Here is a 16429-nt window from a genome sequence, read left to right as displayed (position 1 = left end):
ACCCGTGTCTTAATTCTGAGTTTTGTAAGTAACTGATTTTGAATAACTAAGATGAGCAAAAAAATTCTACCCAGTGTCAAAGTATTCAATATAAGTCCATGACACCATATCAATTTGCGCGGAGACGCACGTTTTAGATAATTCCTTACTAAATAACCAAAATTTACGATGCGCTAGAATTGATGGTTTCTTATTTATATTATAATGTACTCCTTCCAATATTAATTAAAGTGCTTAGATTGTATTAATTAATAATCATATTGTTTAAACGGTATTAAAGAATTTATTTTATATACGTAGATATTTTATTAAACTTAGTACCTATCTTAACATTCTCTTTCAGTAGGTAATATTAATTTTACCTTAGGAATACAATTAATAAACTTCATACTATATTTATCTTTTGCATGGCTTTAAATCCATACAAGCTCGCCCTGCGTGTACCCATATGTATTTAGACACGGACGTATTATGAAACTACACATAAAATATACTTATACACGCGTACAAATACAGTGAGTCAACTTCTAATGGGATTATATAATTATGGAAAATAAATATAACCAGGTGAATATTTGTGATAGTTTTAAAAGCCGTAAATATAACATTTGATTCAACACAAATTCTAACTAATGCAAACTTTTAAATTAGAATTTCATTAAAAATTATTTATAATAGGTAATCATATAATGCAAAATATATAATGTGGCAAGTACATGATAAAAGGAACTTGTTTTTCAATGCCTATTTATATTATTACTATTTGAACGTGCAAATAAATATTATCATACTCGTACTGCATAAATGCAATTAAAGTAAAAAATTAATGGTAAATTAAAGTTTTTTACAAAAGTATTTTTAAAGTATAACAATTTTTTTTTTAGACGCACCAGTATTATACCATCACTGTGCATGTATTGCCTATTAGTTATACAACCATTGTATATCTATATGTATATATAATATATATATATATATATATATATATATATATCTATATATATAAATTCTCCTAATTGTAAATATACAGTTTTGTAATAAGATTATTTATTTATTTATTTATGGTGCTGCTACTTCGATATAATCATATAAACAAATAGGTATAGTTTTTTTCCTCGTGTTTGCGATGAAGTGGATATAAGGGCCAAATCAATCGACTGGCACAAACGGAAAAGTTAATACTTCGTATTCAATAACGACTGAAACCACTTTTTTATCGAGGTTACGAGTATTTTTCAACCTGATCTCGTCAACCGAAGTGAATATTATTTTTTCCTCCGAGCTTGTGTTTGTGAGAGGCACTTGCTTTGCCACGCTAATTGGAGTGGTGTGAAAAGGGATCTGAATGTGGAAAAAATGTTCAAGCATCGGACCCCAGGGGATCGTTATTATCAAGCACTCAAATATTTCAGTTGAACGTCACGTATACATAAATAAATGAGTTCCAAAAAAGTATATAAAATACAAGAACAATACAACTTATGTTTCATACTTCTGTTTATAAAAGCGTCCAGTTTCCTTAAAACCGTGAGAAACCAAACATCTGGTTTATATGTAAAGAGTATACAGTGTCTTTTAGGGTTTACTAATAAATAAATAGTTAGATACATTCTTAGATCCCCCTTCAAGAATGCATTAAAATGACACATCCTTTGTCATTTGTTATTTTAATCAACTTAGTGTTAAAGTTTAAAAGAAATGCAAATATTAAGAACTAATGTTTTTATAATAAAATGAATAACAAAAAAAAAATCTTAATTTAGAGTAAAATATTCATTAAATTTCAAATTTAATCGAGGTGATGTATTTGTATGTGTATATAAGGTTTATTATTGAATTGTACACAATAAGATTATAATCAATTTTAGCTCTCTATTTTTTTTTATCAGTGGGATTATTGTGTTCTATTGTACAGAATTGTGTCAAGTGTTGTGTAATAAACAAATACTCACTAGTTTTCCCATTTCAATTAAAATTAAAAAAATTATGTTATTTTAATTTAATTTTAGGTAAAATTATCTTAAAATACTGGGCCTCACTGAGAAAACTCGTGTGGAGGCCCAGGTTTATTAAATTACAGCGGAGTAACTGTTAGTGACATAGCTATTAGGTAAGATAAAAAATAAGTAATTGGTATTGATACAAATTGATATACATATATATATATATATATATATATAAAATACAAGGTATTACAATTAAGAATAATTTCAATTGATACTAACGCTAATTTTTATATAATAACTAATAATTATAAATCATATCTATAAGGACAAATTTATAACAAAGCCATCTTGATAAATTTTTTTAAAGTATATAAAGTGGCCAATTTTAGACCTATGTGTTTTGTTATTAAGTTAAGCAGTTTGGTTCCGACAAACTTATATTGATTTCATGTACCTGTTTTTTGAGGCCAATGCACTAAAAAATTGTTCTTTGCATATCTGCCATCTGGTATTAATATTATGGTACAATAATGATATAGTTTAGAAAAATTACAGTTGATTTTAAATATAGTTGTTTGATATTAAGAACGTTGAAGTTTTCATATAATACTTTGGTATGGAATATTGGCTCTTTTTTCATGGCTACATGTATTAATGAGTTTTAGGTTGTTTGTAGTCAGGATAGTACGTTATTAAAAGACCCTCCCCAACCTATAATTCCATATGCCATGATCAGTTCAACCGATGTCAGATAAATTAGACGGGGGTCCTTCTCTTTTAATATGTCACGTAATCCTCCTTTCATATAAATAATTTTCATAGTCTTATTTGCCATGGTCAAAATGTGTTCTTTCCATTTCATGTTAACATTTGGAACACAATCCAATTGGAACACATTTATAAACCTAAGTATTTAGTATTTTTTACAATATTTATCATTTATATTTATGTATATTGTTATTAACTAAACGGGTTTACAGAGCGCAACTACCGTTAATCGTAGTTCGTGGGTGACGTTTTGGTGTTTTTTCAACCGCAAATGTATGTGAAAACAGAAAAAAACCGACCAAAAAAAAAAGACTTTCGTGGGTATAGGTATTTAATTGCATGATAATATATAATTTGTTTTCACCTGGGACAGTACGGTGTTGGTCGCAATAGCAACGTTGACCGGACCGCTGCTGTTGACGCTGACGTGTTGCGGGTCGACCGAATGACAGCTGTACGACTTCGTCCGCCGGGAAGATGACATACATGCTTCGAAGCGCAACATGGCGATGGACTCGCAGTCCTGTACTGTTTTAAAGCGATATATCTAGATAATACAAACAGAGAAAGAAAATCATAATATATTATTATTAAATTATTTGTCAAATGAAGAATAATATTTAATATTATTAAGATATAATTTTGCGAGCAAGTGCTAATAATAATGTACATGTTAAGAGCGCCTTTGCGATAGCAGCTGTCTCCATAATGGAAAAAATAGCTGTATATACGAAATATAAAAGACCTTAAGTTCAAAGTAATCGATACGATATTTGCACCTCGAGTCTTAAAGGTATAATGTCATCTAAATATGTATAGCTTAAATATAACTTCATACACACATTTACACAATTACACAACTCACAATAACATGTGTAATTCACTCAACATATTTTAATTCAATTTTTATGAATAGATATATTATTAAAATATATTTTATTTTGTAAACTTAAATAATATTAATTAATAGTAGGTATACTATAAATTTTCATACTAAAAACTAATTTTATTTATAATATATTTTATTGAAATTAATTATATTAAAAAATAACAGTTTACAACTTCTATAATTTATCATAACTACAAAACTAATATCTTTAAAGTTTTAATTTATTTTCAACTACATTACCTTGAAAATTTTAATTTTAAGTTAACAAAAAGAGACTCAAACAGTATGTTGATATTAAAATATATTAATTTTTTTTTTAAGTTAAAAAAATATTTTTGAATGGCCCTCTCTTTGTTACTTTTAAATGTAATTGCGTTGGGTACCTATTTAATTTTAATTTTAAAACGTATTCTTTAATAAAATAAATGTATACGCAAATGTTGTCTTGTTATCCTGAATCCTGATAGCTATAACTAATAATGCAATTTCTTTAGTTATTTCTTTTCAACCTTCTCAAATAATTATTATAACTGAAACCCAGCAAATATATCATCGCATTTTGGTTGGTAATATAAATTCCAATGGACCCATCAAATTCCATTATAATAGTATTTATTAGTTATTTTTATTAAAAAGGTACAACCAACTAAAATTATATGAACATGGTATCTACATTTTAATGCATTTCAGTAGTAAAGTCATCATAATAATATACAAACTTATTTATTTTATAAGATAAAATGAAGTAATTTTTTTATATGGTAAGATGAACATTAATTTATTCTCCGACTTATACAAAATGTTAATATTAACAGAATAGCTGTTGTTATAATATAAGTTCCTCTACGTTTTATGCATTTATAATAACGACAAGACGTGAACATAAAAAAGATACATTTCATCGATGCGAAACTGTTATCATAGTATTGTTTTATTATAGTGTTTTATATGTTTCTACGGAATTATTTTTTAGAATAAATTACTCACAGCAAAAAATGTCTTTAAACATTTTTATTTTTCACAGCCTGCAACTGTAAAAGAGTAAATTGCGGGAAATTTACAAGCCACGGTAAACATAACTCATGCAAATTAATATATCCTCTTATTATCCAAGGCCATAAATACAACCACGTGTAGGTAACATGTTCCCATATTTGCACATATTTACACATGCATACGTGTGAAAGTACGTTAGTTGGACTTAATTAGAGAGAAAAGCCATTTGGAGCATGTCGGAGTATAACAACAACTGTCGGCACAAAACCAGAGGGATTAAGTTAAGTTGTACGAAATTACCATTCTGATTGCCTTCACGCCCTCAAAACGGCTTTTATAACAGAATATAATAATATATATTGTTGATGTTCTCGATGATGCAGGACACTTTATTTTTTTTACATCCCGCTCATTTAACACAATATTTATTTACAAATAATTATCGTTTAACGACATCGTAATCGGCTTGGACGTCATATGAATACATAACATAGCGGCCGTGTACAATAATAATATGAAGTTATGGTAGCTATAAATAATAAGTGTTGTTTATAGGATTTTCAATTAATTTTGGCGGAAAACCCCGTTCTTGAGGATCCTTTAATTTTTTTCCCCGAGTACCTACATACAAGTAACATAGTAGTGTGTTTTGTTCGACCTAAGCGATTTTTATTATTTTTTCCACGCATACGCCGCCGAGGCGTTCAAGTGTGTGCAGTGGTGCGGCTATTATACTTCATATACACTACATCATAACGATGACCAAATCGTATTCAGGCGAATAAAAACGGGGGCGACGGGATGAATGATAATAAGGGTGGGTATGATGCGAGGAGGGAGTAATAACGGAGGATAATATGAAGAAAAAGGTAGATACAACTTTCGTACAATATGTGGTGGTTCACGTGACATTGACGTTATCTTTTTTTTTCCTCAACCGTATCCGCGGGGGACGTACGAGGAAGAAAAAACAGCAATAAAAACATAACGCTTACTGCTACAACACTACACACGATGTGGGATTTTCCAGGTCCAAGAGTATACATGGTGCGTGTTTAATACGCGTACCTATATGCATAAACACGACGGTATACGCATAATATAATATAATATACGATACGAAAAACAATTTAAGGGAACGCTGAAGACGGTGGTCGATGTCGGTCTGTCGGTAATGTGCACGGCGGCGACCGCGGTAAAGGACTTTTCGTGTCCTTGAGGCGGTGACGTTAGAGAAGCCTTTGTGTGCTGGATAACATGATGTGTACGTACACGCACGCACATTCTAATGGTATCATCCTACCCCCTTTTGCTGCACTAAACTCATCGCAACCCGTTTGCATATATTATAAACGTCGGCGAGTACATACATATATATATAATATATAATATATTTATTATTATTATTATTATTATTATTATTATTATTATTATTATTATTATTATTATTATTGTTATTATATGACAAATGTTATAACGGGACCGTTTGCATTAATCATTTTCCATTTCGCATTCCTATATCGTCTTTTGTGCTCGCTCTACGCCGCCGCCGATTCTCGTTTTCGTTGTTTACTCGGTCAATATTATGATGATGATGATGATGATGATGATGATGATGACGATGTCGACGACAATCGTGATGATAATAATATTAATAATAGTCGTAACATTATACTACGCTGTATTGCCGTAAAATCGCATAATATAAGTAGGTATACAATACCTACGCATATACAACAGCATACGAACATCCAGTATCTATTATTATAGGTATGTATACATAGATATATAATAACAAAATAAACACATTATATCACATAAAATGATATACATATTACATAGTATATATCATATATAGATATATATATATATAGGTACTATTTATATGGCGTAGGTACAGTCATGTGTTAATTACACTCGGCGGTCGCGCCGGTTATTCGGCGGCGGTTACCTCTCTCATCTCTATTCAAACGTATGATGTGCACACGCGACTTCCAAGACAATCGACGACGATCTTCGCCATCGCGAATCGAGAGGATTTCGGGAGACGCGCGGACGATGGTGGCTGTCTAGAGACACGGCACGGCACGGCTATAGTATAATACATTATTACAATATGATTTATTACATCAATAGCATTATATCTCATATTGTACACGTCGGAAATACGGTTGATCGTAACATTTTAAACGGACGTTTAAGCCGATTATTACGGTCGGCCGATGCACACGCATGTCAATATGTATTATGCGTAGAAATCGCGTTCGAGGCTTAACGTTTTATGCACACACACATGACACAGCGTGATTTTGTATTTTTTGTTCCCGTCCTATTTGTATGCATCGCGACATTTGTTCAAATTCTGATTTTTCACAATTTTTCGTTATACCAGTCATATACATTTAAACGACTGTATTATCAAAAAAATATAAGAATTTTGAACCCGTCATTTTTTCTCGTCGGAACATCGTGGAAATATAATTTTCATATTCAAACGTCTTATTATTATTGAATATTTCATAAAAAAAACAAACCATCACCGCGATGTAAATTAATATTTTCGATAGCTTCGAGGTTCAAAGTGCGCATTTTTACTAAGCGTTGCACGAGAAATTGTGAAATATTTAAATTAACTATGTACGAGAAATAGTGATAAAAAAAATACTTCAAAAAGAGACGCATCGACTTACGGTGGTCTTAATATTGATCGAATAATAATTGTGGATAGGTTTATTAAGTATTTAAATTTGGCGCATAAACAAAAAAATATTTCGGAAATAAAATTCTTCCTGTTTCATTTATATCATACAATATACATTTTAGTTCACGTGTAATGCTGTATTATAGTATCTGACAAATTGAAGCAGACAGTGTCCACCTGACCCAAGTTTTATTCTTGTAAGCAACAATTGTCAAAAACGACACGGAATTAGGTACTCATTGTAGTCCTCCTTCAAAATGAAATTATACTGCGAAGAGCGTAATTTAATATCGTTGTATACTGACCGCTCTCTCACGATTTATTCTGAACTATTATTGTTGTATAAGTACCTACAATATTTTTGAACATAGATAAATTCAAGTACGTAATTGCAGTACTATTTATGATAGAATTACATAAATTTAACATAATATGAACGAAAAACTTTGAAACTAGAAACATATTTAGATCAAAATTGCGTTATTTGTAGTATATTGGATTGTATAGGGTTATTACATAAAACAATTTTTGATTAATAACAATAAATTTAATTTGGCCAGCTACTAATAATATATTTTCATTCAAATAAAATGTTATTATTTTTTACGATACTGTTTGGCGTGTCGATGCGGTGGGGACATATCGTAACTCATCGTATCAACTTGAAAAACAAATATACGATCGTCTCTTAAGACGTTACTGACGATGACTTGAGTAATATTTAGCAATTCCAATAGTACAATTCGTGTAAAACTGTCAAAATAAATAAATGAAACTTTTCAAGCACTAACTTTATTAATGGCTTAAAAAGAGTTGTTGGAGAAAAAACATAATTCGAAACCATGATAATACTTTCACGGCATTAAAAATCTTAAGAGTAACGTATCATTAAACAAATGAGATATCGTTTGTTCGTTTTTTAAAGTTTTGAAGTTTTAATGTTGGTACTAATACTAATATATTTTAAATATAATATATTTGTTGAACGTTTAAAAATCATTATGACGTCATTGTTATTAATAAAATTTCATTATGTTATTTAAGTAAAAACTTTACAATTTCAAAGTATGTTGGGACATGCTTCATAAATTAAATATATTTTTTTGGATATTGACATAATTTTTATTAGACTATATTATATTTCTATAGTGATTATCCAAACAAAGTGATACTAAACAAAAGTTTAATTATTCCAAACTTTTATTATTATTAATATTAATTTTAAATTGTTCAAATGACACTTGAACGGATTTTGAACAAATCTTGAACGTCAGCGTTTTTTTTTTCAGTTCAAAAATCTATAAATTTCATTCAATACATTTTTTATTGTTCTATTGTTACGAGTGAAAAGTATGATACAAGTTTAATCTCATATTTGGATAAATAATTATTTCTATACGCGAGTACTTCTAAGATTTTATTAAATAGAATGAGATAATGTTCTTTTTAACTGAACAAAATATATATTTTTTTAAGACGGCCTCGTGTTTTATATCATATACCCATAGGTATTAATCAAAATCTGATTGTCCGATTAGACCTCAAATTACAAAGATGTGAATAATAATATTAAACCTGGCAAAACATATTTTTTATAAATATACAAATATAATAAAAAGTCTATATAGATTTGAATGTGAAATGACGTAAATGTATATGAATCAAATCTTATCTTCAATCTTGGTCACTTATAGCGACTGTTGATCTCTGAAAATGATTTAACGACATTTTCTATATTTTAGTTTGATTTCAAATTCACGGAACAAAATAAACGTTACCGTTAAAAATATATTATTAATATTATTCCCTTCTAAAAAAATTATGCTTTTTATTTCAATCCGTTGCTTTAGTGCGTTGAATGACATAGCACCAGACTGACGTGCACGTACTCAAAGGCATTCTCTGCATTTGCTAAATCAGCAATCTTTTTTCGATTCCTGAAGATGAATTAGGTCTTAAGTACTTTTGACTAAAGTGTAAATATACATTTTATACATTTTATCTTCGAGTTTCTCTGTACAGTGGTGAACGTTTGATTTTTCAAGTGCATGCTATCTTCCTAGATTGAATAGTCTTACTTTTCAATGTATTATTTTCTGCTTAAACAGCAGAATAAAATATTATTATTTAGTTTTTACACATATGACACATAATAAGGTATCCTTAACTTTTAGTAGGTCAAGCATAGGTTTGATATTTATCAAACAATTAATTTTAAAAATATTTTTCACTAGTTTCACAAAAACTTTAGCGTATTGTATATTTAACAACAATATTAATTATGATTAGCATCGTAAAAAAACCGATTTTTTTTTCAATATTTTCGAACTAATGAAAGTTGGAGTTTAATTTTTTGCCCCGATCGAGGTAAATTCAAAATTATATAAATGTTTGTATGTTAGCTATACATTTAAACGATAATTAATTATAGTTTATTCTTACACCACGCATGACCTATTGGCTGTTGTGAATTAATTTACGTAATTTATTAAAATTCTAATTATGCTTAATATTCACAATTATTTGTTATTTTATTATTTCCATACGCTCCATTATAGTTGTAATTAATCAATAAATTAATATAGTTAAAAGCTATATACTATAATCATATTATATAGGTATTACCACATACACCAAATATATTGTATTGACTATAATTTCAACAATTTTGCATTTTTTTTTATGCTAAACACATTTTTTTAACGTAGGTAGGCATGCTTGTAAAATGGTAAACAGTTAACAGTTATTTGTTTGTAAGTATCCAAAATTATAAAAAAATATATTCCCAAATGAAAAGTGTTAAATATTTAGTCGAATTAATTAAAAATACATATTGTTGTTATATTACAATTTATAATGTGTGTTTAATACATTCAACACTGGGTAGGGACCATTCTAAATGTGTACAATTTATATGAATAAATAACTTATTGTGATATAATATCATATTTATACGAAAAAATAAACTATAATAACTTGATCAATAATGAAATATAACAAAATAAAAACATGTGTAAACCAAACTATTTCACTCAGACTCGCTATAACACTAAAGATATTTCGGAAAAAACATTTTTATTTAAAAAAATTAATTTTTCAAAAACAACACGTTTGGTCGGGTACTTGGAAAGTTTTGACATGTTTGATCAGACTTGTATAGTACCTTACCCAATTCCCGACTCAATAATAGTATTCGTCTTTAATTTTTCAAATAGCTTTTTAATAGTCGTTACCAATTTATAATGATTGCTTTTGGGGTCTAAATAATTCTTTGTGACTAATATATTATGTATTAGATTACAATAATGTTACTTTGTCAATATTTCCATTAGTTTATAGTAAATTAAAAATGCTATTTTTTTTATTCATGGTTGTTTTAAGCCTGATATTAAAAATACATGAGTTTGAACAAGACTATACCTAAAATATTCTAAGTAATCATCGACAATATGCCCAAATTATTATTTTCAATAACCAACTACAGACACTATTAAAATTTATTATTTTAAATTTAAGTTTAAATAAAACAACAGTTGATTTAAGATTGTTTTTAATATTATTTTAGTATATTTCTCTAAATTAAACTAACTGTAGCACAAAGTTTAAATAATTTTTAAATTATATAATATACAATATATCATTAATTGTATTTATGTGTATTTAATTTGGGCTAGGTATCCCTGTTATATATTAGTTAATTAATTAATAGTAATTCATTATTTAACTTGGTAATAACCGTTTGTATAAAATATATTTTAAACCAATAATTTCTCACCTTGATCCTTATTAATATTACCTTCCATAAAAATCGAATATAATACATTAGAAAGTATACCTGCATGCTACAATTGTTGGTTAATACTAATGGATTACTCTAAAATTAGATTGAAATATTTCTGTAATTCCTCATTATTTGATCAATAAAATACAATTTCACACTCTTTTATTATCTTGTTTTTTTTTGTGTCTATACTGTGCACAATCCAATGTAACATTTTTTGACATAGGTATACAATCTAATATTTTATTTTAACATTGGTTAAAACACAATATTAAATAATCTACATAAGTAAATTACTTTACTTAATTAAATTAGTTGCTTTACACACCATTGAAATAAACTTTGTACCTACTAAAAGTATTATCTAATCCGTATTAGTTTTACAAACTCAAACTGGCTATTTTGTACGAATACATTATATTATTATTCCTGGTGATGTAAACTCAGCTTAGTATGATGAAATAACAAAGCCATTGTAAAACGAGATTAGGTATACATTTTCTTTTTCACTTCGATATAACTAATAATATATTAATAATTATTACATTTCTAAGACCAGTAAGACCCCATTAATAGTAGTCACAAACACTTTCTCCCAGTAAACATTTCCTAACCTCGAATATACTTCCCTCAAACTAATTAATAAATAACTGCATTATACAAAGATTTCTCAACAATACTTTAAAACTCAGTACATATATTATACGACATTTTGTTCTATGTAGTTATCGTGTACAAATTACAATAAGAACGCTGATAATTATGCACGCCAGAACAATATTATATACAGCTCAAACAATTTGTTTTCGAGCTTTTTAACATTATCATAATATCTTATTTCATTAAATTTGACTGTTCAAAATTTTCAATCTGATAACTAACTACATTGAAAAAAGTTCAACAAGATAACTGTAAATATAGCAAATGTCAAATCAATACATGTAAATAATAAGACAACGACGTTCATGAAAGAAGGATTACAAGTGATGAAAGATCCTCAATTCATACTTTTAAAACATGAAATTAAAGACTTCAAATGTGTTTGTTTTGTTACTTAAAAAACATTTTGGAAAATTATTTTTCTTTATCGATGATCAGACAAAATAAAACTTTTGATTACCTACTTTGTGGATATTGTGATCTTAAATGTCTATATTTTATAATATTTTACACATTTAATAGTTTAACTACTTTAACTCCAATACGTGTGTTTATTGTTTGTGTATTATCGCGTCTAATTTTAAATTTTATAATTTATATGATTATATTTATAAATAATCGTATGGTTTATATTATTCACTGAAGGCTGATTTACAATACACTAATTATTATGAAAACTATTAACGTTTTTGATTGAGTCATAAACAAAAAATTATATTTTTACTATATTTATTTCTTACTTTTTTTGAATGAAATCATGAATTCATAATTTTCTTTCGAAAGCAAAATATTTTTCAGAGTATTTTGTTGTATAAAAATTAAATTTTAAACTAATTGTTAATTAGTTAAATCTTATAAATATTTAGAGCTTAGATAACCGGAGTAGTGGACCAAAATGTTGTGAGTACAACAGTGCTACTCCACTCCGCTCATATAAACTTTAAACACAGATCTAGAACCCAGAATAATTTGATTAATTTTTTTCGCATGACTTGTTACGTAGTCGTGAGTCTACTAAGAAAATTACATGCAATATAGTTTTCTATTATTTAAACTTCTCTTAAATTTCAAGTTATATTATATAATAGTAAATCTGTATTAGTTACTTCCTATTCTATGTCATTTTAACAGAAGAACTATTAATTACAGTGTTATTGGTGTCCACGGCAACAGACATTTTTTCCATTTTCATATTATTTTTTACAAAAAATATTTTTAATGTAGTATAAAAATAGTATTCAAGTAACGACATGAGTATTATAACTCAGAGCAACTATCCATTCCAGAATTCCAAAACTCGCAAAGGAAATTTTAAGCTCAAAAATCACTTTATGTTATAATTAATTATAATAAATTAATAATTATGCGTATTAAATAAACATTTAATATATTTAATCAACTGTAATGCAAAAATAATACATTGTTACTAGAAATATCACTGGTTTTATTTATTCCCAAATATAAAATCTGTGAAAAAAAGTGATCCTAGATTATGAGCAAAAAAGATGCCTCCCTTTAATCTAGGTGGTTCCTAACCTAACCTATCGAAAGTTCCCCCAAGTGGTTCGCAATGTCAAAAATGTTGGGAAACACTGCAATATAATACTGACATTATCGTGGGCGCCTTGTGTTATTTGTATTTAATTTTTTTTTTTTTTTTAGTGTCTATTTGATTTATTACAATGTCTTTGAAAAAAAAATGTAACATAACTATCGTGTCAGCTCTAAACCACCGTTTTACTGCTATACAGTTTGTTTAATGTTAGAATAATATTGTTTAGTCTTGCATCATCCTTGCTAATCGCTAGTCCATATTCTGAATAATTGCCCTGTTTTAAGTTTTTTCCCCTTCTACTCCGATGAGTTTCGTTTTCCCGTTGATATTAAATATTATAGCCATGTTATGAAACATTTTTTTTCAGCCCTTCCTAGAAAAATAATTCATTTGAATGGAAATAAAATTCCTACTTATATTGTTACTTTTATTAAATATCGTTCCATTCGATGTCCCGAGGTCTTCGTATAGGTTATGTCATATGTTCCGATGTGGATACGACCTCAATAGCGTATGATTCGCTACGTTTTATAAGTTAGATACAACAGCCTGTATAGGAATACCTCCAATTTAATGGGGCAAGCTGAAATAGAATATTAATAGAAATTTATTTTTAAATCGTCCTCGTTTAATTCGTCATCCGTTCGGGCAATCCAAACACGAGCTTAATAATTTTTCACTACATATCTATATACTGCAGTATATTATACTACGCGCGCGTCGGTCACCACGGTAACAACCGTAAAACATTAACCGCGACACCGTATCGGACGTCAGGTCTTCGGCAACCATCGCATGGGATGCACTGCAGATTGCACGGAGGCTAATACAACATTATATGCCTACGTGCAAATATCATATTATTATTATAATCATCATCATCATCATCATCGTCATTATCATCATCGTCGTGGATGCGGCGGCGGCGTCCGTCTAAAAATAAAAACCAGAACATATAAACCTAATTACAAAACGTATAGCGATTGTATTCAATTGCGCAAATATGATAATTCGCTTAACATTTTTGGGCGCCGGTCCATAACGTCGTCGCCGAGGACTGAGGTGTGCGACACAAGACGCGAAGGCAGAGCGTGTAACGGGCCTACGCGTAATGGCCAGGCCGCTTGTAGTAGACAATCATTATTTGATTGTCGGCCAGATTGACGACCTTTTTCCACCGCCGCAACGGTTTTGACTGCCGCCCTACATACGAAATATACTCATAATAATATAAGCGAAGCTATACATATTGTGTACACAAGTTTGGATATTCACGCGAATAGCACACTCTATGGAGGGAAAGTTATTAGTTTCGATTAGGTAATCGATTTGACGTATACGATCCCGTCGAAGAGGCATTGAGCAATAATAATGTTTTCAAGTGGATAATAATATTAAATCGTGTATGACACATGTAAAATACCTACAGTAAATTTCGGACGAAAAACAAAAATTTTGAATTTATAAACTGTGTAATGTGTCTACATGAATAGTACCGCCCTAAAATAATACGTCACATACATCATAATGCTCTTTAAAATTATAGAAATCTCTCACATTTCATACTATATTAGGATGTTATGTTTAAAACTAACTTAAACAACAACTGTTTGTTGGTGTTTCAACAACTTCAGTCGGCGTTGTGTTAGTTTGTACCCAGGAAACAAGCTTGTTCAAATAAATTGACTTTTATGAATCGTTTTCCACGAATGTATTATAACATTAGAGTAATTAATATAGACCCACCCCCGTGGTTTGAACAGTATTTAAGGTAAATCTCGATTAAGTATTTGTTGGTGGAAAATCGATGTTTAAAAAGGTAATTGTAGTAAAAAAAATACATATCATAATTTTATTACAGCAAATTCTTATCAAGAAAAAATCTAATAAATTTATCATTAACCATTAATCATGTTTATATATGAACGGTTAAAATGTTTTTATTATTACATGTGGTATATTGTTATTAAATGTTCAATGAAACGTAAGCAAATTCATCAAATGTTGGATATGATCCAAATTTTATATACTAGAGCAATATTAGAACCATAAAATTAAATAAACTCCCCTCTTATGATAAAATGATACCGGTATATTATAAAAAAATTAGGTATAATGTATAAAAAATATCAATTTAATCCTAATTTTCAGTGACAAATATGGGTTACCTAGAAATTTATGGTTCAAAAAATAAATAAACCACAATATTGACCTCATAAAAATGTAACATCTACAGTATTATTTATGTTGATTTCATTTACTTTTTTGAATTTTTAGACATCCGACTTTATAATAAAATTACATAAATCTGATCCAATAGTGTTCATTACGATGCACTGAAAACATGTAAAATCATTTCTAGACAATTATTGAAGTGAAAAATATGAAATATATTATATTATTACCTACTTTACTTTAATTTTTATATATCTATAAGACTATAACGCATCGACAATAAAAATACCTATTTATTAAATACTTAAATTTTTTTTTACACAAATTTTCATTTCTATTGTCTTCTTTTGTTTTTTCTTTAATAGTGTTAAGTTATTTTTTTCGTATTTGATACTTTATTAAACGTACATTCAAATATTTTATTTAGTATTCCAAAAGTTTTGTTTAATTATAAATAGTGGAAATCGATTGTAATAAATTATATTGTAAAAAAAATTGTTAAATAAAAGTATATATTTGACAAAAATGTTAAAGTAAACATAATGATAGGTACATTACCTGTCTTTTGAATGAACTGTGCAGATTACTTTTTAAATTTTAAAGTAAATAAATTATACAAAATCTTTAGTCTTTTAAACATTTTTTTAACTAATTATTATTACAGTGAGGGTTAAGCAATTAGTTTATAGAAAATCCTTCGCCCTGTTATTATCTTATTTTAATAATTCAAATTACGACAGAAATAGTTTATTATGTAAGCATTTTTCAAACGTGGGTTGGATTTCTTTTTAAATAAAATGTAATAATGTCGTGGGTGAAAATATTTGAATGTAATTAAATAAACTGATCCTTCGACATTGAACCGGAAGGAATTGACTATATATTAAAATTTACTGCAAACGTTGGGTTTTTTTACTCCATATATAAACAACAATAATGGACACAAAAATAATGAATG

General features: G+C 28.3%; 1 protein-coding gene across 12 annotated transcripts in view; it reads right to left on the bottom strand.

The window, feature by feature from the left end:
• Positions 1–16429, bottom strand: part of LOC132951880 (uncharacterized) — a 278489-nt gene that overhangs the window by 253615 nt on the left and 8445 nt on the right. For all 12 annotated transcript variants that reach the window (XM_061023904.1, XM_061023905.1, XM_061023907.1 and 9 more), the window contains exon 2: positions 3079–3261. In XM_061023904.1, the coding sequence (XP_060879887.1) occupies positions 3079–3202 (124 nt within the window). In that variant the 5' untranslated portion in view covers positions 3203–3261. The remainder of the gene's footprint in view (positions 1–3078; positions 3262–16429) is intronic.

This window comes from Metopolophium dirhodum, chromosome 9 (assembly GCF_019925205.1).
Source record: "Metopolophium dirhodum isolate CAU chromosome 9, ASM1992520v1, whole genome shotgun sequence".
In the NCBI taxonomy this organism is placed as follows: Eukaryota; Metazoa; Arthropoda; class Insecta; order Hemiptera; family Aphididae; genus Metopolophium; species Metopolophium dirhodum.
This window is presented reverse-complemented; position numbering and strand designations above follow the sequence as displayed.